The sequence below is a fragment of the Schistocerca serialis genome, chromosome 1, assembly GCF_023864345.2.
Source record: "Schistocerca serialis cubense isolate TAMUIC-IGC-003099 chromosome 1, iqSchSeri2.2, whole genome shotgun sequence".
NCBI classification, from domain to species: Eukaryota; Metazoa; Arthropoda; class Insecta; order Orthoptera; family Acrididae; genus Schistocerca; species Schistocerca serialis.
The window spans coordinates 113,914,972-113,941,066 of record NC_064638.1 but is presented as its reverse complement, the minus strand read 5'-3'; the positions used below and the strand labels follow the sequence as shown (position 1 = coordinate 113,941,066).

Genomic DNA, 26,095 nt, shown 5'->3' with positions numbered 1-26,095 from the left:
CTTGAAACACGCAAACATCGGTTTTTCTAACAAGTGTACCTCTTGCTCCCTTAAATATCCATAGTTTTTGTTATGCACTCCACGGTCTTATTGCTGCAGACTTATTCGAAGTCTATTCATAATTGTTTTTACACGATGCTGCGGCTGTTCTTCCATGTATGTAATTATGTTTAGCACCCGCTCCTTGGACAATTATTGCCCTTTACTATGATTCACTGGTGACAGGATTTGTGGCTCTCTGTCTGACAAGGATGACAAACTTTATAGCTCTCAATTGCTTCAGTTTCACTCTCACTTGTTCAACATGTATCGTCATCATTGTACTACTCATCTACATTGTGTGCAAAGTCAAGCATATACCACGCCTCGTATTCCACTGACTCATCTCGAAAAAGCGCTAATATTTCATCTGCCACTTTTTCCTCACTTTGTGAAATTCCTTGGATTCCTTTCTGACAAAATGTCAACTTCGGCAATTGTTTCTGTAGATACAAGGGCTGTTCAAAAAGAAAGGAGGCTTTTCAAATTGCGCGGGCAATGTAATATGATTATCTATCTTTGTTATTGTTAAGTTGGTACACATGTCCCGAAGATATGTTCACAGTTTGAAGTGTAAAGCATACTTCGTTTGTTTTTGACAGATAGGAAGGTTAGATGTGTTTTAGTGTGCTCAGCTATTTTCGATTATTCTAAAAAATGGAGCAAAGAATTGCATCAAATTTTGAGTGAAAATTGGAATCAAGTGCTCTAAAACACTTAAAATGTTGGTGAGTCTGCTCTAAGGAAAAAAAATGTTTGCAAATGGTACAAGCTCTTCCAAGAAGACTGAGAAGATGCCAATGACGAACCTCGCTCTGGACGCTCCAGCGCATCAACAGGAGATGATAACGTCGAACCTATGAAGAAAATTGTTTTGGCAAACCGTCGAATTACCGTTAGAGAAATTGCTGAGGAAGTTGGCATATCGGTCGGATCGTGTCATGCAATTTTTTCGGATGTTTTGGACATCAGACATGTGTCAGCGAAGTTTGTTCCAAAACTTCTCAATTTTGATCAGAACAACCGTCGCATGAGTATCACTCAGGAGCTCTTCAATGACGTCAGTGATGATCCTGATTTGCTCAAACGGATCATAACTGGTGACGAAACATGAGTTTACGGTTATGACATCGAAACCAAAGCCCAATCGTCCCAGTGAAAGCATCCCAGAGAGCCAAGTTCAATCAAATGTCAAACTTTGGTCACTGTTTTTTTTTTCAATTACCGTGGCGTGGTGCATCATGAATTTTTGCCTCAAGATCGTACTGTCAATAAGGAGTATTGCCTTGAAGTTATGCGACATGAGCGAGAAGCAGTACGCAAACGTCCGGAACTGTGGAAAAATTTCATAGCTTTTTCATCATGACAATGCACCTGCTCATTCATCGTTGCTTGTGAGATTTTTTGGCTAAAAACAGCATTACAATCATTCCTCAGTCCCCATATTCAGCGGATTTGGACACCTGCGACTTTTTCCTGTTCCCAAAACTGAAGAGACCCATGAAAGGACGAAGGTTTTCAACGACTGAGGAAATAAAAACTACATGGCTGGAAGTTTTCAGGGCTGTACCAAAAATTGCTTATGAGAAGTGCTTTGAAGATAGGAAGAAGCATTGGCACAAGCGTATTGTATCTGAGGGGGATTACCTTGAAGTGGACAACATGGATCTTGCTCAATAAATAAATATTTTTTCACAAAAATATAAAGTCACCTTACTTTTTGAACACACCTCGTATAATGCAATGTTTGCCTTGTTTATCATTGTCATCACTAACATTGTAGCACTGCTGTGAGTTACCCATTGACCAAACAGTTCATCTATGCTCCACAGCCCCATGCTGTGTTCACCATTGGATACCTCCAGTCCCACTCTCTCTTGCCATTAGCACCCATTATCGTGAAAGGCATCGAATGCCATAAACATCATTGGCCTTACGCTACCTTGCAGTCAAATGGTTCCTTGTTAGATTAATTTGTTCTTCTCTTCTACCTCCAAGTACGTAATATGCGTTTTACTTATTGTAGTATGTAGAAAACAAGAATTGTTTGCCTTTTATAAAGTATAGCCCATTGTAAAATCATAGCTGATGATTGTTCAATATAATCGGATGTCGCTGAGGGAAAAATTAGTATATATTTGGATTTTTCTGGACATGGATCATTGAAATAACATCAAGGACCGACACTACGCTTGCACTGATCACTAGTAATTTATTTTTTCTATCCTACAGTCTTTGACACTACGCTAAACCAAGCTAAAGCTGTGTGAACTCACTCGACTTGCGACTGTGACATTGACACCAGTCAGTAACTCGCATTTACTTGTGAACAGAGACAGATATCGGCGTCACTACCAATACAAAACTTTTATGTACTTTTAGCTATATTTCATTCGGAATTGTGTATGGTCTAAAACGCATCTAGCAGTAAGTTACCTGCTACCAAACTTTTTCACTATAAGATTTGCAAATGAAGTGCAAGAGTTTGACAAATAGCATCATTTCACAATGACTGTTACAAGTTATTGAAAGTTAAATGGTTTATTAAGAAGCCAAGATGCTACACTACCAAGTGTACAAAAATCATATTTTTAAATGGTACATTTTTTTCAAAATCGATTGAGAACCATTCCACAACTAAAATAATCACACTAAAAGAAAAGTAGTAGTTCTCTTTCTTCACGAATAAAGTAAAGCTTTTAAAGAACAAATAAGTTCAGAAAATGTTGTCACATAGTCTTATACATCACAAAGAGTTTTGGCAAAATCGGCAAGTGGATTTTCCCCTTTTTCATCCTCCCGTCCAAAGTAAAATGTGAACACCCAGGACGGCAACTTGACCTGGCTAGGTGTGGGCTGAGCTTGTACATGTCATGCCAGCCCGGCTCAGTGCAAGTGTAAAACCTAACTGCAAGTCCTCTTGAACAATATCTAAATGATAGTACCTTTGCTGAGAGGTGTGCTTTCTTAATAGATGTTCTCTGCCTCAGTATGTCTACATGGTGCTACATATCATATTTTAAAGAACATTACACAAGAATGAAACATGGGTGAGTACTTAAATACTGAAATAATGATCAAGATTACTACAACTGAGAAATTAGTACACTGAAGTGGTGAATAATTTGTTTGCATTGCTATTATTATTTCCTTTCAAAATAGCACTTTACATCAGCCTGTGCCACCTGTTCTGACAATATATTGGTATATTCAGTGTACTAATACTATTGAGCAAGCTAGTTAATCAAAGGTGCCTAATCAAATCCCTTCTGCTCAGATGTTGCTGAGAGATGAAGAAATTGAATGAAATTCACCCAAAACATATTAAGGATGAAATTCAATCAGGGTGTCTCTCTGTAAGCATTTACTGTCTTTGCTAATAACTAGAGTTCTCAGTGTAAATATTAGCTGCATTTAGTCAAAACACTATGGAGGACAGAGTTTACCAAACACCTATCAACCACATCAATAATTTAAGGAACTGAATCGTTGCTGCCATTGTCACATTTGATGCAGATATGTAGACAGATCTTGAATACTGGCTGGATGTTGTGTATGCCCCAAAGGTGCACATGTTGAAACTGATTGAATAGCATAAAGACTTTGTGAATTAGTGTGTCAGATAAGCTAAACATGATGTGACCATCTTCATTAATTTAGGTGCTATAACACAGTAAAGTTGTAATGTACCTTTTGAGACATCCTGTACATTTTTTATTTTACAAAGATGCGAGTTATTGGCCTATGTTAGCTTCCCAGGCTATAATTGTGAAGAATAAATAAATAAAAACAATAAACAAGATTAATGTTATAACAAAACTGTTGGCTGGTGCAACATGGAAAACTAATTGCAGACAACTGTTTATAAACTCAGAATATTACTAGGGATTGCCAGGAACTGGGACCTTCAGTTAACATGGGCCTATATTCCCAGTTATTTATAGACAATTACAGAAAAAGCGGCATACTGACAGTCCTAATGTTCAACTCTAAATGACAATGCAGAATATGTAGAGCTTATTGAGAGGCGCATTAGTTTTCGTGTCAGAGAAAAACCAAATTTAACGATTTTAATTTTTTGTTTTGCATTGTTGTAATCATAAAATCTTTATTTGAAAGGACTTTTAGGAGCTACTCTGGTTCTCATAGACTATCAGTAGTTGGAAATATTGTTGAATGAGTTAATATTTGGTAATATTGTTGAATGTGTGAAGGTTTATTGCAAAAGGAAACTGCTCACATTATGGTTCTGGCTTACTTCTGTCACATGAAAATAACACCACAGTTAAAATAGATATCAATGATTATAATTGTTGAACAAGAATATGCAGGAAAAATCACATCCCTCTTTGTTGTCACATTTAGGAGAATGATATTGTGTAAGTGTCCATTGTCAATAATCTCCAGAACAAGTCATTGTTATAGTATAAAAGTAGATACTGACAATAGACCTACTACTAACAGAGTATTTGGAAGTGACAATAGTCTTACAAATAAATAATAAGCACGAAAAGTAATGGTAACAAAATCTTTCATACACAGTTGGCTCATGAACTAATTTCAGGCTGGCAGAAAATGTAGTTTCTCGTTCTCCAAGAGTTCTAAAAAAAACAAGTGAGGGTGACGTCAGCATTATCATTATTTAATCATCTGTCAAACAGCATACCAGGTAGCTGCAATGAAATTTTGACTGATTATAACAATTCAGAAAGAAAATCAGCATGACCTGTAGTTACAGTGAAGAAGAAAAAATGGGAGCTTTAGTTTAAATTTCAATTGTGTGTAATTATAAAATGCGGGCAACTTCTCCTACATTCAGATAGTTGTCTCAAGTGAGTTTTACCAATGGCTATGTATCAGGCTGAACACACAATAAGCTGACTGAAATGAAATATTCCTTCTGGAATATAGAACTTAACTTTTCATTACAATGGTATTTTTAAATGTTACCACTCATGCACAAGATATATTTATCCCTTCAGAAAAGTCAATATAATAATCACTGTTCATAATGTTTTCCTTTGCACAATCGTTCCAAGTAGGACTAGGAGACAGGTAGCAATAAAGACTCCATCAGATTCTTCAAATTTCAAAATTTGCTTTTCTTGGGCTCCGTCAGCTATGTACACAGCATCAACATCACCACAGGGAAACAAACATTGTGCTATGGGATGGATCTAATCACCCAAAATGTAATCTTTGGCAATAATGTGATCATGTAGACCCACAGAATACCATGATATCACTGGCCAAATCATCATTGAACCTCTGCCATGTTTCATTCTTGGAATATACCATAACATGGAGCCAAATAGGACACCTTCTTCCATCTACTGGTTTCTCCAATTTAACCCAAGTATACATATAACTTTATGTCCAGAATCCTAGTGACCTTGTAGTCTGTACATTTTGTGAATGTTTTCAATTTAGTTTCACATCTGAAAGCCTTCCTAAAAATAATTCAGGTGTCCTATGTTACCTCACAGAACAGGGTAACATAGGAAACTTACGTTTTATTTCACAAAAACCTGGTTTTTGCAACAGAAGGGTAATGAAAGTTATTCAGAATTGAGTAATTTGCGACACAAAAGAATCTTATTTTATTTAAGTATGAAAAACTAGTCACACTTTCAAATTTACATTGATAAAAAAATTGAACAGATCATAGTTCAAATTGAAACTTGTAGCATCCTTGTTATGCACTTAGCAGTGTCACTAATAGCATTATCAATGTCATTTTGGCTTTCATTAAATCATCAAAATCTGGTAACATGTGATTTTTTACATCTTAGTGAACTTAGACTGAAGCTTTCCCTGACCATTCATTGTGAAAAGCATAGATGCACAAAATTCTTTTCATGTTCGTTCTTAGTGCCATTGTCATGCATAAGTATTATGACTACAAATGCACTTACTAGTACATAGCTTGGAGGAAACTTTTATTCTTAGATGGAAGTTGGCCTTCTTTATTTTCTCCTGCTGACTACTCTACAGTCGTTTCAAGAAGCGTTATGTTTCCATTCGAATTACAATCATGAAGTGAATGCTTGTCACATTCATCGCTGCATGATGTGTTTGGTTTCTTATCTTCATTGCTGCTGACATGTTTCCTTAAAGTCGTTGAAGTCACAGGACCTGTGAGTGTAGCACAATCCCTCAGTGATATAACTTTTCCCATTTCTTGTTGTCTTTCTTTTTTTCTGGTTTCCTCAAAAAAAATTTCTAAGATTTGAACCCATTCTGCTTCATTCCCATCAAGATTGAGACTGGTGGCTTTGGATCCAGGCAATTTTCTCAGCAGTTGTTGCTTGTCTATAGGAAAAATTCCTGTGCTTCTAAACCTTGATTTCAGATTCTTTCCACAGCTTTCGCCAAGCTCATCAAGACATTTCTTTAGCAGTCCAGGGAACCTGTACTTTCGAAAACTTCCCCTGTTCTACTGTTTCCAGTCATAAATCACATCTCTCCATTTAATTTTTGAAGTCGTGAAAAATACAACATCAAATGTTTGCCATAAGGCTTCGTTATTGGGAGGAAGTAAAACAAATCTGATGTTGTTATTCTAACATTCAAGTATTACCTTTTCTTATACATTGCTGCTTAGATTGTCTCCAATTAAATTTTTGGGGCTGAAATAAGGCAAAGCTACCATTTCAAATTCATGTCATAAATGTCCATTGTGAACCAATCACTTTTGCTTTTATTATAAACTGTTGCTTGGGGCACCTTCTGTTTAACTGTTGTACAGATTTCCAACTTTATGTGCCACATAGCGAGGCAGCACTACCTTACTAGCTGTTCCCAAAAACATGAGTGAAACATAACATATAGTTGAGTTGACAATTCTTTTGGGATGTCCGCAACAACATCTGACAGTGAGTGACTTTTTTTCCTAATTCATCAGTGCTATTGGTCTCATCATATTTTACAATAAGATGTGGTTCCACAACTTCAAGAGATTGCTCTAATTCATTAAGATATTGACTTATTATCTCAGGAGTGACTTGTGCCCTTTATCTTTGTACATTCTGAGACAATCTTTGTGAGAGTTTTTGCTTGTGATGAGATAAAAGAATAAAACCAAATCTTGGCCTGGTAAATTATTGTTGAATGTTCTCTCAATAATCCCTTTCTGATTGGGGAATGATGTTACAATTAAACGAATGTCTAAAGAAATCACAGGGAAGCCCCAGTCTCCAGCAGAAGCTACACAAAACAACAATACCAATGATCATCTTCAGAAATTGTGTAAAGGCTGCCCTGTTTTCCAGTTGGTTGGTTGATTTGGGGGGAGGGGACTAAACAGCGATGTCATCGATCCCATCAGATTAGGCATGGGTGGAGAAGGAAGTTGACCATGCCCTTGCAAAGGAACCATCCCATCATTTGCCTGAAGTGATTTAGGGGAATCGCAGAAAACCTAAATTAGGATGGCTGGGCACAGGTTTGAACCATCATCCTTCTGAATGTGAGTTCATTGTACTAACCATTACGCCACCTCTCTCGATGTTTTTCCAGTCTTTACAGCACATATGTCATGGTCTAAAGTGTATCTGGTGACCCCGTGTAATTCAGCGGCTCTTTTTAGAGATGTGCATTGATTTTTCAATGCATCAAGCGCTTTCTGTAGTTGTTCATGATTGAAATCGCGATGTTTACATGACACAGGCTTCTTTTTTTTATTTTTAGGCATAATGATTCCCCTTAAACAGAAAAAAGATACTATGAACATGTTGAAACTGTGCTTATAAATAACAAGGGAGGTAAAATAGGACACTGAAATACAAAGGGGGTAACGTAGGACAATATCCCATGTTAATTTATCTACTGTCTAGGAACAAGCTCTGATGTTAACATTTTATGCATTCCAAAGGCTACTGCAAAGTACTTAAGCAAGTGATCCAGAAATTTAAGCAGCTTCATTGTGATAAAAAGAAAATCACATCGGGCAAGAAGAGACAAACTATATGGGATATGGTGAAGGCAGAGACAGGTGGGGCCAAAATGAAAGACAAACAGTTAGCTCCAAAAATAAATGTGGCATTGGTAACAAGGGAATAAAGTGTTGCAAATGTCTTTAACAAGTACTTTGTTTCTGTTGCTCACAGCTTAGGGTTATCGGATTCAGTAAACAGCGCATTGGAATATCTGGGAACAGTCTTTGCGAATAACTTCAGTAAAATGGAAATGAAATGACGTTCACTCCTGCCAAAGAAGTTACACCCATCATAAAATCCTTAAGATCAAACTGCTCTAGTGGTTATGATAAAATAGCAACAAAGTTAATTCAATGGTGTTCATGTCATTTTAGTTCTATCCTAAGTTATTTGTGTAATAAATCTCTTATCAGCAAAACATTTTCACACTGGCTAAAATCTGCTGAAGTTAGGCTTCTTTACAAGAACAGGAATAAAGAGATACTATCAAACTATCGATCAATTTCACAACCCTTTCAAAATAGTTTGGAAAGGGTGTGTTCAAGTGTCTTGTTAAGCATCTGTCTGCTAATAATATGTTGTCCAAATCACGGTTTGGATTCCTTAAGGGTTCCAATATAGGGAAAGCTATTAACATGTACAGTGAGAATGTACTTAATTCATTAAATAACAAATTAGAGGTTGCTGGCATTTTCTGTGACCTGTCAAACGCCTTTGTCTGTATGAAGACAGCATTCTATTGAGGAAAGTAGAACATTATAGTTCACTGGCAATGCTGCAAAATGGTTCAGGTCTCACCTAATTATCAGGAAACAAAGGATGTTGTTGTAAAATGCCTGTGGAGTAAGCAAACAGTCTTCATTCAATTGGGACTTAATTACATGTGGTGTTCCTCAAGGTTCCATCTTGGGTCCATTGTTTTTTTTGTGTTCATTAATGAACTCTCATCTGTTACATTGTGAGAAGCTAAGTTGTTTTGCAGATTATGCCGGCCGGAGTGGCTGTGTGGTTCTAGGCGCTACAGTCTGGAACTGCGTGACTGCTACGGTCGCAGGTTCGAAACCTGCCTCGGGCATGGATGTGTGTCATGTCCTTAGGTTAGTTTGGTTTAAGTAGTTCTAAGTTCTAGGGGACTGATGACCACAGCAGTTAAGTCCCATAGTGCTCAGAGCCACTTGAACCATTTTTGCAAATCATACAAACATTGCAAAAATAGCAAGTTAAGTACAGATTTAGAAGTGGCTGTTAATCAAATTTTCACTGATATTAGTAGACAGTATAAAGGTAATTCACTGTTATTAAAATTTAGAAAGACCTGCTATATGCAGTTCAGGACCTGTAAGAGATTCGTTTCCAGCATGCGTATAACATATGAAGACATGCAGGCAGAAGAGGTTAACAATGTTAAATTTCTGGGTTTACAGTTATAATAAATTCACTTGGGAAGGGCAGGCCACAGAATTGCTAAAGTGCCTAAGTCTGTATTTGCAATGCGAATTACGACACATATAAGAGCTATAAGTATTAAAAAAATTCTATTATGTCGTATGTGATCATATTCTGGGGTAACTTTGTAACCTCCCCACAAAATTTTAAATATGACAATATTTAATTATGAATGCTAATGGACATTGCGCTAAGTGTAACCTCTCCACTGAAATTTTAAAGACAGAAATAATAAATGAATAGGAGCCAAACGTAACCTCCCTAGCAATTAAATTTAATGACAATAAATAATGAGAATCGCAATCTGACCCAAGTATAAGTTCCTCACAAAAAAAATGAAAGTCAATTCAGTGATAAGAAAATCTCAGTGATAATGATAATTCAATTAAACCGAAATATCGGTCTTTGGCCCTGTGCAAAAAAATCAGAATTAATTTCTTACCTCATTGAAACTGCTTGTCAAATTTCTGCTCTTATTGTTGCGCACGGCTTGGAGGAACTGCATTGCAAATAATATTTTTTTTTTAATTTAACTGAAACTTTTCTTTAAGGGAAGTGGAACGAAATCGTTAGTTCAATTAAATAATTTTTTTTTGTAAAAATTGCTTTGAAATCAAAATTATTATTGGGGCACTTGTTGGAAATTAATTACAATAAATAAACTTTACATTATCTGATGATTACCTACATTAACAATATACCTCATTCAGCATCTTGACCAGAATGCCATGTCGACGCTCGCCGACTCCTCACACACACAACTCCACTCGGCTGCTACTACCGACATACTGCACTGCTCACAGACTGCCCACTGACAGACTGCTCGCAACTGTACTGCACGACTACTACTCACGTACTGCTCGCAACACTCGCGCGGTCAAGCGCAGACTAACCACGATAATAGGCTCTCTGGTCAAAGATTTTAACGTGCCTCACCATCGCTGCTACGTTACATACGTGTTTCATAACCCTCCACTGGTGGGGCAAAAATTTGGCAGCGATGGTGAGTCATTTGGACTTGCCAAGTGCGGCAAAATTTTTCTTTAATTAATAAACTTCTACAATTTACAGAATATTTAGATGTAGTACATGAATTAAATGTTGTGCACACGCACCGAGTACAAAATATATCAGACAAAGACAAAATGTGAGTACAAAACATAGTAGCAAATCAGAAAACTGTATATACAAATTATTTGACAGATAACAGAGTGCACACGCACTGAAAAAATTCTTTAGCATATTCAGAACAAATAAACAGACTGGCAAAAAAAATCATCTTGACAAGTGACATGAGTGCACATGCACTGCAGTTGAGAACATATCAGTAAATGATGAAATGTATATACATTGAGTAACAAATGACATAAGTGCATACGCACTGAAGTATTGAATATACAGAATGAGTACAAATCATATTGAAAAATGAGAAAAGTGCACAGGCACTGAAGTTCAGTAGAAAACATATTAACACCTAACATAAGTGCACATGCACTGTAGTTCAGAACATATCATCAAAATAAAAATGTATATACAATATAAAAGACAAGAGTGCACATATACTGTACTTCAGAACAAATCGAAAAAATGTCTTTAGCATTTTCACAACAAATAAACATAATGGCAAAAAAAAAAAAAAATCATATCGACAAGTGACATAAGTGTACTCGCACTGGAGTTCAGCAAATCTAAAATGTATAACCCATGAACATAAATGATGTTAGCAAAAAAATGATTTTCACTATGTGACAAGAATTAGGACAGGAAAGGGAAGGATTGCATCATGGTTGTAGCTCTTTAGATTGCACACAGCTGTTCTGAAAGTCCATATCTTTCCACAGAAGTACAACACCAAGTGACACAATTTGAAGTTCTTTTCCCATCAGAATGTATCAGCGTAGCCAAGACACTGAACTCTCGTAGTAATGTTCCATGTTCTCATTTTGTCAGTACACTAGGTACACCAAACAGTGGGACCATAATAACGTCTTCATCGCTCACGGTGGTGGACAGCATGTCGTGTCAACACCACGCTCTTACAAGGCACACCAACGTAGAATTAGTGCAAAACCAAAGATAGTGCTCCATGATCACTAGGATAGACGGGACAAATGGACATTGCAGTAATTCAGGGTAGTTAGCTCATAAGGTGAAGGACATTATGTCACATACCATTCTTCATTAGTAGTTTGCGGCATTCATAGCCCAGTTATTGAACCTTTCTGTACCAAGTATGTAGTATTACAGAAAAATGTTCATTAATTGTTTTAAATAGAATCAGTAACCTTCTTTTCCTAGTTACAAAGCATTATGAAATAATCTCATTCTTTTCCAGTTACAAAGTATAGCATAGTTAATTAATCATTTGTCATTCCAATATAGTAAGAATCATTAGCCTTCTCCTAATTACAAAGCATTATTAAACAGTTGCATTCTTTTCCAGTTACAAAGCATAATTAAGAATCATTACCCTTCTTCTGATTACAAAGCATAGCATCATTTGTCATTTCAATATAGTAAGAATCATATTCTTTTCCAGTTACAAAGCATAATTAAGAATCATTAGCCTTCTTCTAATTACAAAGCATTATTAAACAATCACGTTCTTTCCCAATTATAAAGCATAGCATAATTAATTAAGCATTTGTCATTCCAATAGTAATAATCATTAGCTTTTTCCTAATTACAAAGCATTATTAAACAATCACATTCTTTTCCAGTTACAAAGTATCAACATTGAAAACAAGAGCTAATTAATGGCATAATTAATAACATAATTCATTGATTGACATTAATTATTGGCACTCAGTGGCCAGCAAGTATTGAATAGAATAAAACATAGTTCATCATTCAGTATTATTCAGATCATTACAAAGTCATTATTAAAAATCAGTTAATTACAGTCATAGCATTAATAATCATGGGCATTTTAAGTAGTCTCATTACAATAAACAGTGGCAGTTATTAGCCAGTTACAAAGCATTATTTTATATATATATTTTTTTGTTTTTGTTTTTTTTTATCATTAAGAAGTCATTACTGAAGTGACATACTATTCAGAGCTGATCAGTATTATTCAGAATTATCATAAACTAGTGACATTATGTGGAACTGGTAATACCTCTTTTAGCAATGCATTGCGTTGGGATCGATAATTAATTGCTGAGGCATAACACTATTTGCTTTTGACCTATTGCTGCAAATGAGGATAGGTAACGTCATTCGTCATGAGTCAGCTGTAGCAAGGTTATGTAACAAGGCAGTATATGTGATCACATTTATAAATGATAAACACAAATGGGTAAAAAAATAAAAATGCAAGTACTAGAACAGGTATAATAAGTAACAGGTTTAGTAAGTATCATGAAAAGCTTCTCCTGGAAAAAATACAAAATGGATTATTGACCTGAAAAGTAGTGAACTTCGAATTAACAGGTAGTGAAATGTGTATAAAAATGTGTTCCATAGCTGTCCTTTCCAAAACTTTCCGTCATCCTACTATGCAATATAACGCCTGCTGTCAAAGCAAACTGCAACAAATACTTAAATAACTACATAGCCTAAATATAACTTCAACATTATCCTCATCTGTAAAGAAAAAAAACCTCATTATCCATCACTTCATTATCCATATTATCATAACTTCATTATTATCATCACCTGTAAAGAAAAACTTCATTATTCATAATACCATATCCTTCATCATTATTCGTCAGCATTCATTATCATCTGCAAAAAATCACTTCATTACTCATTATACAACTATTCCTTATCTCTAACATATTTCATCACTAAAACTAAGATGTGTAGTTCTGTCTGACAGCCTGCATCAATCACCTTGTATTCTGAAAGAAAAAATTAGTTAAGACTGCTATTCTACGATGAGTATAGTATATTCTTGTTAATGCTTGTTAATCCTGATCCATTTAATCTTCCTCATAAAGTTATTGCATCTTCTTTCGTTTATTCCGTAGGTGAAATTCCCATTTCTGTTGAATTTATTTCTTACACGCATCATTTCTTTCTGAAATTGATGAATAAAGATTAATGTCTTGCATCTAAATCATATACCCACTAAATAATGACTGGTTTATGGTGACATAATTAAGCATACAGCATAACATGACAGAAAACGTAATATGTCAAAGACATTGACAGTGTTCAGATGCAAAAATGTACACAGAATAATACAATGCAGCAGCAAAAAATGTAAAACAGTCACGATGTTGAGATGTCATAAGGCAAAAAATGTCAAAGTCGACTGGTGTGTGTTATATCTTAACTATTTCACAGTGCATATAAACAAAACTGGAATACAATCATACACACGAAAAAAAAAATGGAAAATGTGCACGGTCTGATGTGTAACGACAAGAAAAGCGACCTGCTAACCTTACCTTGCCGGGCACTTGCCAAGAAAAAATACGATAATCATCAGTAATTAGTCAGGTGAATATAATTGCATTAGTAAATGGCATCATACTGTGTTGAATCATAAAGTGTCTTCATTCAATAAAGGGTTTAATATTTGACCAATGGTGGTTGCCTTTCGATTTTCTGGTTCTCAAAGTTTCGACGTGTACAACATTGGGGTGAGGGATGCTGCGAATCCGATATGGACCTGCGTATAGAAGTTCAAATTTACTGCACTTACCTTTTATTCTGCTGGATAAATAGTGTGTACGTACTAATATTTTCTGTCCAACGTGAAAGTCGCGGCGTGTACAAACCTGTTTTTGGTGTCTTCTCCAGCGCTCTGCGGCACGTTTGATGTTGTTCAGCGCAATATCAATTATTTCATGGTGTCGTAGGCGACGACATTTAGGGAAGTTTACTAATTCTTTAATTTTATTTGGTGGTTCAACGTTTTTCAGTATAACAGACGGAGATAGCATAGTGGATTCATTTGGAATGGAATTAATTACATCTTGGAATGAGAGTATGTGTGTATCCCAATCAATATGTCTTTTGTGGCAGTATATTCGGCACAGCTTACCAATTTCTTTCATTAATCTTTCACAGGGGTTCGAAGAAGCATGGTACTTGGATATATAGATCGGAGAAATGGTTCTAGCTCGTAACATACGTGTCCATATACCAGAACGAAATTGAGATCCATTGTCAGAAATTACTCTCATCACATGCCCTACATGAAATAGAAAATGTTTTACAAATGCTTTCGAAACAGTTTTAGCAGTAGCTTTGCGTAACGGAGTGAAAGTAACAAATTTTGAAGTGAGCTCAACAGCGACAAAGATGTAGCAAAAACCTCTGTTAGTTCTCGGAATCGGACCAAAAATATCTACAGCGGCCATATGTTTTAATTTAATAGGTACAATGGGATATAAAGGAGGAATATGTGAAGTGGTGTCTGATTTAGCTTTCTGGCAAATTTTACAAGACGCTAAAACTCGTCATATACGTTTCCCCATGTTGGTAAAATAACAGTTCTGTCTCAGTATAAGAAAACATTTTCGTGCTCCGTAATGTGCGTAACTTAAATGAGTGTACCAAATTAATTTGTTAACCAGTTCGTCAGGAATGCATAGTAACCAATTGTTGCTGTCAGGATGAGAGCGGCGAAACAGAATGTCATTGCGTACAGTGTAATGGTTTCTAATCGTAACATTATTCTTATCTTGCCAAAGGTGTTTAATTTCTTTCCACACGTTGTCTTTGTTTTGTTCTTGTGCTATGTCCTGTAATGACGATGAAATAAAATTTTCAAATGCAACTTGCTGAATGTACATGACACTGAAATTTGTTTTGCAGAAGTTGGTTGCTACATCTTGCTGATTGTTGCTCAGAGAACGGGATAGTGCGTCTGCTATAACATTTTGTGTGCCGGGAATGTGAACTATTGTAAAATTAAATTCCTGTAAATAAAGTTTCCATCTGCTTAATCTGTCGTGAGTGAATTTAGCCGAAAGTAAAAATTGTATCGCTCTGTGGTCTGTGTAGACGGTGGTATGTCTGCCGAAAGAAAGTACCGAAATCTCGTAAAAGCCCATACAACACATAATGTTTCAAGTTCTGTAACAGAATAATTTCGTTCAGCAGGTGACAGAATGCGGCTTGCAAATGCGATGTTTTTAATTACTGTAGAACCATCTTCTTCAATTTCCTGGAAAATGTGTACGCCTAAAGCGGTATTGGAACTGTCGGTGGCAATGGAAAAATTTCTAGTAAGATCTGGGTGCGATAAAAGTGGAGCATTCAACAAAGCATGTTTCAGGTTCATAAATTCAGAGTGTGCTTGCTTATCCCAAGACCAAATACTGTTTTTACCTGTTAATTGGCACAATCTGGGTGTGTCTAAAGCAGAGTGATGAATAAATTTACGAAAAAAATTAATTAAACCCAAAAAACTGCGTAATTGCTTTTTTGTAGTAGGAACAGTAATGTCACGTAGATCTTGAAGTTTTTCCGGATCAGGTGCAATGCCTTCTGCTGAAATTACGTGTCCAAGAAATTTTATAGAAGTTTTGCCAAAGTGCGATTTACTAAGATTAACTGTAAGTCCTTGTGCACGAAAAGTTTGTAACAGTTGTTCAAGAATCAGATTGTGTTCGGACCAGTTAGCTTCTGCGATAAGAATGTCGTCTACATACGTCGTAATTCTGTCCTTAATGCAAACGTGTGTCGGATGGCGACAAAATTAATAACATTTTCGTGAAGAAGATTCTGCGTGTCAAAATTATTGCTTACATTACTGGAATATGAAACCTGTAATGTATATTGTCAAATTCTATCGTACGTGCTGTTATTTACGGGAGAATATTGTGGCATATCCACTATATGAACTGCTCTGTTATTTCTTATTGACGTGTTACGCTAAAGATGACACCTATTGTCTGTTTCATTCATCATAATATGTTGTTGCTGATGTTGTTGCTGCTCATAAGATCGACTGTTATTAAATGTACGCTGAAAATTGTGCTCGTTATTTTTACGTCTGTCATGATAGTAATTTCTATACGGCGCATTGCGATAGGAATTGAAATGGTGTGTTGTCTGTACATAGTTATTTCTTTGCTGCCATGCGTTACTATTTGTTGGAGCTGGGACTATACGTGCACGCGGCGAAACATTAAAGTTTGGTTGACCTTGTAGACTGCATTGTTGGTTAGGTATGCTAAGCGGTTGACTTTCATGCTGTTGCGGTGAAAAACATATATTGTTACAAAATGTGGTTCCTGTTACTAATAATTTTACACATACTGATGATTACAGTTTTATCTGTTATTAAAATTACGCTGGTTCTTGAGTGCCTAATGAAAACTGTCACAGTCGGTAAAAGTTGTCTTATCGGGTATTCATTACATGTTTCTTAATTCTAGATAGAGCAATAGTTAAAGAGCAGTTTTGATAGATATAAAGGATAGTAGAAGAGAAGGCAGCAGTGCAGAAAACTAAAGATGAAACAGCACTACTACAGCTCGGGGCCCTATGCTCGCTACGGCACATATTCATTAAAGCGTAATGAATCCACTGAGGTCTATTACGCACTGCAAATAAATTTTAACTTTTGCGTTGCAGGCAATGGCGGTAAAATTCCAAAAGTAAATCGCTGTATTCTTGCTAATTCCAGTTTCTGCATAATACGTAATGCTGATGAAAATACAATAGCAAATTGTCGCATTAGGTTCAAAGCTAGCTTCTGCACTACAGGTAATAGCGGTGAAAGTACAAAAATAAATTGTCGTATACAGTGCAAATCGTGTATCTGTGTTCTGTCATTATTAAATTCTTTACATTTTCTTACAAATGCAAACTGCTTATTATCAACGTTCTCGTCACTGAATTTGAGAACACGTTCAGGTTTGTGTGAAAGTCTGTTTGTCTGTGTCATTTCGGATTTCAAGTTGCATAGCTTTTCAGATTTTAAGTCGCGTGGCTTTTCGGATTTTAAGTCGCGTAGTTGCTGTAAATTGCTCACATGATACGCGTTGCGTAAGTCTGACAAATCCTCGCAAAATAGCGGATTCTGTGACATATTGGTGACTGAAATAGTTTTCAACTCTGTTACTGTAACACTTTCGTCAATTTGGTTGATCTGTCGTGCAAATTTCTCGTCAGCTTCCGTATTCGGAGTGTGTGAAACTTCCACTGACTCTAAATTAACTTCGTCGCGAATCTGTACTGCGTTTTTAGGGCATTCTTCAGTGACTGCATTAATTTCATGTATCTGTGTTTCGTTCGCTGAACATTGTTCAGTGACTGCATTAGTCTTGTCTTTATGTGATTCTGTTGTGTCTACACGTGTGCTACTTAATTCTTGTGCAACAGTACCAACTTCTTCATTACTGTTATTAGCACAAGTCTTAGTATCCACACGTAATTGTCCTCTATTATCATAATAATGCGCGGCAATGGCATCAATCTGTTCATTAATCTGTTCATTCCGTTCACTAAGTTGTTTGATTTTTTTATTAATGTTGTCTTGATCTTCATTCGATTGTTTATTTCTTTCATCAATTAATTCACGTTGTTTGCGCTCGTTTCTCAGTATTTCAGTCATTAGTTGTACTACTGCTACAATTTGATCCAATGTAACTTTCCCTACTCTATTATCTGTGCTGTTTGATTGCGTACCTACAATTGTCACGTTTTGTGTGACCATTTGGTCATTCTGTAATTTACAAAAACGTTTCTCACTCGAGTCCGTCGTATTTTCCGTACACTGACCACTTTCATTAGACAAATTTGTCTGTTCGTCACGAGAATTTTTCAAACCGGGTGTGTTGGGCTGGGCAGCGCTCATTACAATAGAGCGTCCCGCGTCATCAATTGTCGTCAAATTAACAGAGGAGACAATTGAGTTCGTTTGTTCATCATTAGTGGTTGGAATGCACTGATTGTTAGTGAACGCAGGATTGACATCATTACACTGCGTGTCACATGTCCTATCGGTCACGCTGTTTAAGTCGGTAATTTCATTCAAAATACCTCGCGATACACTATTCACAGTCTTTCGCGGAATTTTTACAATAGTCACAAATATTCACAAAACAAAGAAGCACAATGCAAAAACAACACACAAATACAACAGAGCAAACGTATTGACGTTGATCTGTGGAAAGAAAGTCACAAAATTAGTAAAAGCGTTGCGCCAAATCCTAATTATATCTAAGCAAATAAGAGCAGATATCTGACTGTTTTTCAAAAGATTCTCAACGAAATACGATCCTGGACTAGGTGTCGCCAAGTGTAACCTCCCCACAAAATTTTAAATATGACAATATTTAATAATGAATGCTAATGGACATTGCGCTAAGTGTAACCTCTCCACTGAAATTTTAAAGACAGAAATAATAAATGAATAGGAGCCAAACGTAACCTCCCTAGCAATTAAATTTAATGACAATAAAAAATGAGAATCGCAATCTGACCCAAGTATAAGTTCCTCACAAAAAAAATGAAAGTCAATTCAGTGATAAGAAAATCTCAGTGATAATGATAATTCAATTAAACCGAAATATCGGTCTTTGGCCCTGTGCAAAAAAAATCGGAATTAATTTCTTACCTCATTGAAACTGCTTGTCAAATTTCTGCTCTTATTGTTGCGCACGGCTTGGAGGAACTGCATTGCAAATAATATTTTTTTTTTAATTTAACTGAAACTTTTCTTTAAGGGAAGTGGAACGAAATCGTTAGTTCAATTAAATAATTTTTTTTTTGTAAAAATTGCTTTGAAATCAAAATTATTATTGGGGCACTTGTTGGAAATTAATTACAATAAATAAACTTTACATTATCTGATGATTACCTACATTAACAATATACCTCATTCAGCATCTTGACCAGAATGCCATGTCGACGCTCGCCGACTCCTCACACACACAACTCCACTCGGCTGCTACTACCGACATACTGCACTGCTCACAGACTGCCCACTGACAGACTGCTCGCAACTGTACTGCACGACTACTACTCACGTACTGCTCGCAACACTCGCGCGGTCAAGCGCAGACTAACCACGATAATAGGCTCTCTGGTCAAAGACTTTAACGTGCCTCACCATTGCTGCTACGTTAGATACGTGTTTCAACTTGTCAAATCAAGCAATAGGTTTAGATAACAAAAGCGTGTAACAAGACGCACTTGCAGTCTAAATTAAAGAACAACATGTCGAAACCTGCTCAAGGAACTGGGCACACTAACCACTGCTTCTCAGTATATTTATTCCTTAGTTAAATTTGTTGCAAAGAATATGTCACTATTTCCAACCAATAGCTCAATAAATATTAGCAGTACTAGAAATAAGAACAGTATACATGAGGACCTAAAATCACTTACCTTTGTTCAAAAAGGGATCCAATATTCAGGAACACACATTCTCAGTAAATTGCTAACAACCATTAAAAAGATTTGTTTCAGATAAAGCACCGTTTAGACAGAGCTTGAAAGACTTTTTGGTAGGCAAACTCCATCTACTCTATTGATAAATATCTTAACAGGGACTGTTAGACCAGCTTAAGTAAAAATGTCTGTTAGATTTCAGTTTTGAGACACTGGGTCACAACAGTCAAAATTCGGTATTTTGCGTATGATAAATTTATTTAAAGAGCAGAACTATGATTCCTTATAAGAGTGTAATAATTCTGTAAATATTAGCAGTTCCAGTTTTCTGTAATGTACTCACATATCTTGACAATCTCCTGACACATGATCAGGAAAGTGAGTATTATATTCAAATGTTCCACTTTTTTGTTATACTTTCTGACATGTTCCACACCCACAAGAATCACCCCATTTTTGCGTCTACGGAACGAAAACTAAATCACATCTAACCCCATCATTGTTCCCTCAAAGAACTTTCGCAAGCTGCATTACTTGTGTTGGCAGCACTGAACTTTCAAGACTGTCATTAGTATTTGAGGTTATGTTACGAAAGCATTAAAACTGACTCAATAATGAAGGTTATTTCAGGACAATGAAAGTTCATTGAGGCATATTTTAACAGTAATTTAAACACTTGACATTAAAAAGAATGTTCATACTCCCCTTTAACAAATTCAACAACTTTTTCTTTCAAAATAAACTAGCACTTCTTTGGCCACATCCTAATAACATAGACAATATCACTAGACCAACAGTGAAGCCACAACGTGCACTTAACACGGTGAATGTCCAAGTTGCTCATGTTACCCCCCTGTTCTCTTTTACCCTATTTTACTGTAAACTCTGCCAGAAGTTGCAAACAATATGAAACAGGAGTCGTCTGATAAAATGACATTCTTCCATTTCTCAATGACTGCAAGAAACTAACTAAAAGAGCTCTGATTCCTTTTTCTTCTTGACTTCCTTTAGCCATTGTTGCTCCTACTCCTGTTTCTCCTGTTGTTCATTCCTCTACTCATGTTACCGTCGGTGTTTATTTATTAACTCGTTTTAGTCAAATATTGGATACTTAGAATTATGGTTGATTCTTGGCATTAATTGGTTGTATAACTATCAGGTTTTATGGCTTCGGCATCACGTTTTCTGGTTATGGACATTTGCATCACTGATGAGTGAATTTGGAATTGGAATACGACATTCAATTATACAATAGCTGCAGCAGCTTTCGTTGCCTTATTTTTCGTCACAATCCTACTGAACGACCACCCTTAGCTGTCATTCAACACATACTTTCGTCCATGTTGTGAATTAGCGGATGATGTTTTTTCGCTATCCCTGCACGCGGGAGGGCGACCGTTCAACCCCGCGTACAGCCATGCTGATTCAGTTTTTCTGTGATTTCCCTAAATCGCTTCAGGTAAATGCCGTGATGGTTCCTGTGAAAGGGCATGGGCGACTTCCTTTCCTAATCTGATTGGGCCGATGTCCTCGCTGACTGGCCCCCTGCCCGAATCAACAAACCAACTGTGCATGCGGTATAAATCTACGACATGGTGTCGCTTGAAACACCAAGCACTTTGGCTATCTTGGGTCAGAAGCACCCACCACACGAGCACCAGCAATTTTCCCACATTCGAATTTACTTAGCTCCGACATAATGCAGTTACAACTGCACAGAACATTGTTCTGCCCACTATTGATAGTTGCAACGTATTTAGGACATTGCACAGGTGCCACTCGTGCTGAAACACATCACAACATGCAGCTTCGGCTTGCATTTGCGATTATGTTCAAGTATGCATTTCTCGCAGTGTTTGCATCTTTTTGGTCAGTCCCTGTATTTGTATCTATATACGTCATAGGTGAAGTATTAGTTTACTTGCCAATGATAATATCTATTTCTATTTGTCATAGTCAACATTTTGTTCATTTCTTGGAGGTCTTTCCACGGCAAACGGAATCGAACGGGACGGTACGGTGCTCGTACGATGCTTCAATTTGTGGGTCACACAATCATAATCTCTGTTTTGTGTTTACCACTGATAATCTTTGAAGCTACTGTTGTTGTATGTTTGGTGCATTGACACTTGTTTGAAAGTATGATATAAGTGTCGTGTGAAGTATGTGATAGGTATTTAACGTTTTTGTTTCACAGTTGTTAATTGTTACAGTTATAACAAGAATTGATCGTATACAAAAATAGCGCCATGGCTAGTATAAGGACTGCTGATAAACGAAATGTTGGTACTGTGGGGTTGCTGTATTCCTATTAGTGTTCTAATTAATCATGTCGGGACACGCTGTTGTTGTGTGGGAATGGGAAAATAGACACGGACGTTGGCGACCGTATAGCCCAGAGGTTTCACAGCATCTTGAAAGAGCTAACTGCAAGAAACTGACAAGGGTCTTTCTGAGTGACGCCGACCCATCGTTAGAGAAGTACTACATAGATCTGAAAACGAAAACCCAGTGTTCCGAAGATGCAGGTAAGGAATAACATGAATTATATCAATTGCAACAAGTAGCTATTGCAGGCGACCTACATTTCATTTTTCTTTCACTTTTTGGATCCCCAGTTTTCATTCTCAGTGTGCTGGTTAAGTCTCTGTGAGTCTTTCATCGAGAAACGACTGTCTTCTAGTGATTGTTCTATAGTCCTAAAAACACTCATACATTTCGTGGAATGTATAGAACTAGCGTTCTTCAATTTTGTCCAGAAAGTTTCCTTTCTTTTTTGGCTTAACACTTTCTTACCATTTCACCAGTAAATGTGTAATAAACTAGGAATTTCAATTTTATAAATGTTTTGTTCAGTGGGTGGCTAATTAATTTTTGCTTGTGTGACGATTTTTCTTGATTCTTACTATTTGGGAATGGAGGGAGTAAGTTCTGCTCAGGGGAGAGGAGCTGTGTTGGTGTAACAGGTCCCATAAACCTGATGCAAAATGATGCACTAAGCATATCCTCACTGTAGATAGGCCTAGATAAAGTTCTTTCCCAAGAAGAACATGTAGATATTGCTTGCAATGGACTAGGAACTATTCACCTCATTTACCACAAGCTACCTGACCCCTGTAAAATTATCTTTTAATTATTCTAAAGGACTGTTTGAAAACTGTAATGTTTGCTGATGAGATAAGTATAAACTAAACCATGCCAGACACGCCTGAGGTGCCACCTAAGCAGAGATGTAACTGCTTCACAACTTACAGTTTGTCTTAATGTCTTAAAGAATTTTATATGCAACTCCAACAAGAAAATATGATCTAGTGCCAAAATAGCAATTAATGGTCACAGTCTAATTATTTACAAAAAGTGAGCAATAAGAATATTGTGTAGGCCCTATTGTGGATCATGCAGAGGCATCTGTATAGATTATTCAGTTATTACTCTCACTTACTAGTATAATTTATTACTGAATAATATTTGCTGTTAATGATGAAATGGGGGGGGGGGGGGTTAAATTAAAAAAGGGCCAAAATCCATAAGAAATGGTCAAGGGATGGAAAAGTAAGAAAATGTAAAATTGCCAAGAAGTGTGGAACAGTGGAGTGTTCCACAAGAAGGCAGATGTTATCAGAAGGAACAGTTTACTTACTTGAGACAAAGCACAAGTTGAGTAGTAAACACTTTCTGTATAGCAATTACCCATCTGACAAGTTGCAAAGCAATTGTGACAAGTAGGGGTTCTCTGTTTCTAGTAGGATGACAAACCTGTTGAAGCACTAGATATGCTTTTAGGAGGAACACTGAGGTTAAGGTTTCCTGTGGTGTGTGTAAAACCAGTTGATTCTGAGAGTTGTTTCTGTGAGGAGAACATGGGCGATTTCCTTTGTCAAGCTTGTATATCCAAAGTAGTGTTTCTGTAATGGCTAATCCTCAACAAAATGTTAAACTCTATATTTTCATTTCCTTTGTATAAATTTGATTTGCTTACACTTTGTGTGGATTCCTGGCCTGAAGCAGGAATGTACCATTTCCTTTGTATAAATTTGATTTGCTTACACTTTGTGTGGATTCCTGGCCTGAAGCAGGAATGTACCATTTCCTTTGTATAAATTTGATTTGTCTACACTTTGTGTGGATTCCTGGCCTGAAGCAGGAATGTACCATAAAATGAAAACAGTGTTGTACTGAGCATATTATACTGTAATACATACATGTACTTCAAAAACATGTATAGTGAAGAAAAGGCAGGGCACAGGGTACAGGCTTGCGAGATTAAATTTTAAAGAAATGAGACAGGACTAACAAGAATGGATAGAGTAAGGAATGAGATGGTGAGTGAAATTGTGAAAGAGAAACCCACGCAAGAAACCATAGAAAAGACAAGATTAAGGTGGTATGGGCATGTTAAAAGAATGGGAGTGGTCAAGATACCAAAGACAGGCCCACAAAATGAGAGTAGAAGGCCAAAGACCTAGAGAGACACTAACAGACAGATGGATTGTTGGAGTGAAGGAGTTTACGAAGAAGAGAGAACAACACTGGAATGGGGTAAAAGGGGAAGAATGTCTGAAGGATTGGAAAAGATGGTAAGGCTTCTGTTCCAAGCAGACTCAGCCATGATTTGGAAACTGTAAAAGATGATGTGGGTGTCATCTTCACATAAAAAACTAAAATTATTACTCTTTTTAAAGTAGTCTCATTGCAACCCAGTGAGAACACTTGTTGGTGCACAGCAGTGAGTGTAGTATTATGTGACAGGGGTAAGTGTGGGGACTAAGGCTCACATGTGTTCATTTAACAAATCTGGACCCAATCAGATTTTTGCATGACCTTCTATTAACATCAAGGCTAAGGGAAAAAACAAACACTTTTGACTGATACAGTTACTGCATGTTCTGTTAATGTTTACTTCAAGTTAGAAACAGCCGCAATGAGATGGAGATCAACTTCGATGACACTGTTGTCCAAATGATGTGGTGTTGCTTTCTTTTCCAATGGCTGGCTATTTTAATTACATTCGTTGCAGTATCCTGTGTCTCTTGTAACCTTATTTTCATATTTTGTGATCTTAGATGTATTCATTGTTTCCCACAGTGCTTGCTGTCAGTGTAGATCTGTCATTAAAGGTAATGCTAACTGTTTGCTTCATTGCCACTATTCTGTAGTATTGAGATCCGACTTGTATTTTATGTATAAAATTTCAATATAATTTCTCCGTGCTGTGATCTGAAAGGATGTAACTTGTGATTCCAGTGGCATACTTTAAGTCAAGTTCAGTCTACGAAAGCTCTAGTTGTATATATGCCTGTTCACTTTCTGTGCTTTGCATGGTTCATATTTTCTCATTTATAATTATACTGACAGAGTTATATCTACTTTACAGGTGTTCCCCACAATGTTAGGAGGAAATGTTATTCCCTGGATTCACCTGCAGCAAAAGGAGCAAAGTGGGAATGGGCTGGTGACAGCCCGGGAGACTGGCATACTTACGATATGGATATCCAGTGCCTTATAGAAACAGCATGGGCAAGGGTAAGACATATGAAGTTATTTTCGTATTAGCTATATATGATTAGAACATTTTTGAAGGCCGGCCGGCATGGCCGTGCGGTTCTAGGCGCTGCAGTCTGAAACCGAGCAACCGCTACGGTTGCAGGTTCGAATCGGGCCTCGGGCATGGATGTATGTGATGTCCTTAGGTTAGTTAGGTTTAATTAGTTCTAAGTTCTAGGCGACTGAAGTTAAGTCGCATAGTGCTCAGAGCCATTTGAACCATTTGAATGTTTTTGAAGGTATGAGAGTTACCAAGCTATGCAATTGTGTTAGCTGGTTACATGTCGCTGGGTAACAAGACATATTTTAGTAGAATGCTAATCAAAAATTGGCAGTGCCATTAATAAGAAGTTTAGAAATATCTTTAATGCCTGGTGATCAGTAGTTGCCCCCCTTTTTAGGATGAATTGGTAAATTAATCAACAGGTACCAAGAAGATGTTCATTACTGTTAGTTAGCCGGATTCATATCAGTTATAGTTGTGTCATATAGGGGAAAATCTGAGTAACACTAAAAGTTAAAAGTAGATTGCCACTCACCACGTAGAGGGGGCATTGAGCAGCAGACACATACATTTAAAAGTAGGCTGTTGGACAAGCTATTGGAGTAAGACCGTCAAACAATGGAAAATCTCGAATGGAATAACGACAATATTATAAAAAGCATAGAGTGCTCCTCACCATTAGTGAGGGTGTTGAGTCGCAAACTGCCACAAGAAAAAGACTGTAAACATGTGAACTTTTGGCCAAAAAGCCCTTCTTGTAAAGTAGACCTCTGGCCACTGAAGCCAAGGTGACCAGAGACAGGGGTCGTGTGCGAGTTGTGCT

General features: G+C 36.8%; 1 protein-coding gene across 1 annotated transcript in view; it reads left to right on the top strand.

The window, feature by feature from the left end:
* The first annotated feature begins 21,831 nt into the window (after nt 1-21,831).
* Nucleotides 21,832-26,095, top strand: part of LOC126463086 (protein deltex-like) — a 48,917-nt gene continuing 44,653 nt past the window's right edge. The window contains exons 1-2 of the mRNA XM_050096125.1: nt 21,832-22,252; nt 25,099-25,247. Coding sequence (XP_049952082.1) covers nt 22,054-22,252; nt 25,099-25,247 — 348 coding nt within the window. The 5' untranslated portion in view covers nt 21,832-22,053. The remainder of the gene's footprint in view (nt 22,253-25,098; nt 25,248-26,095) is intronic.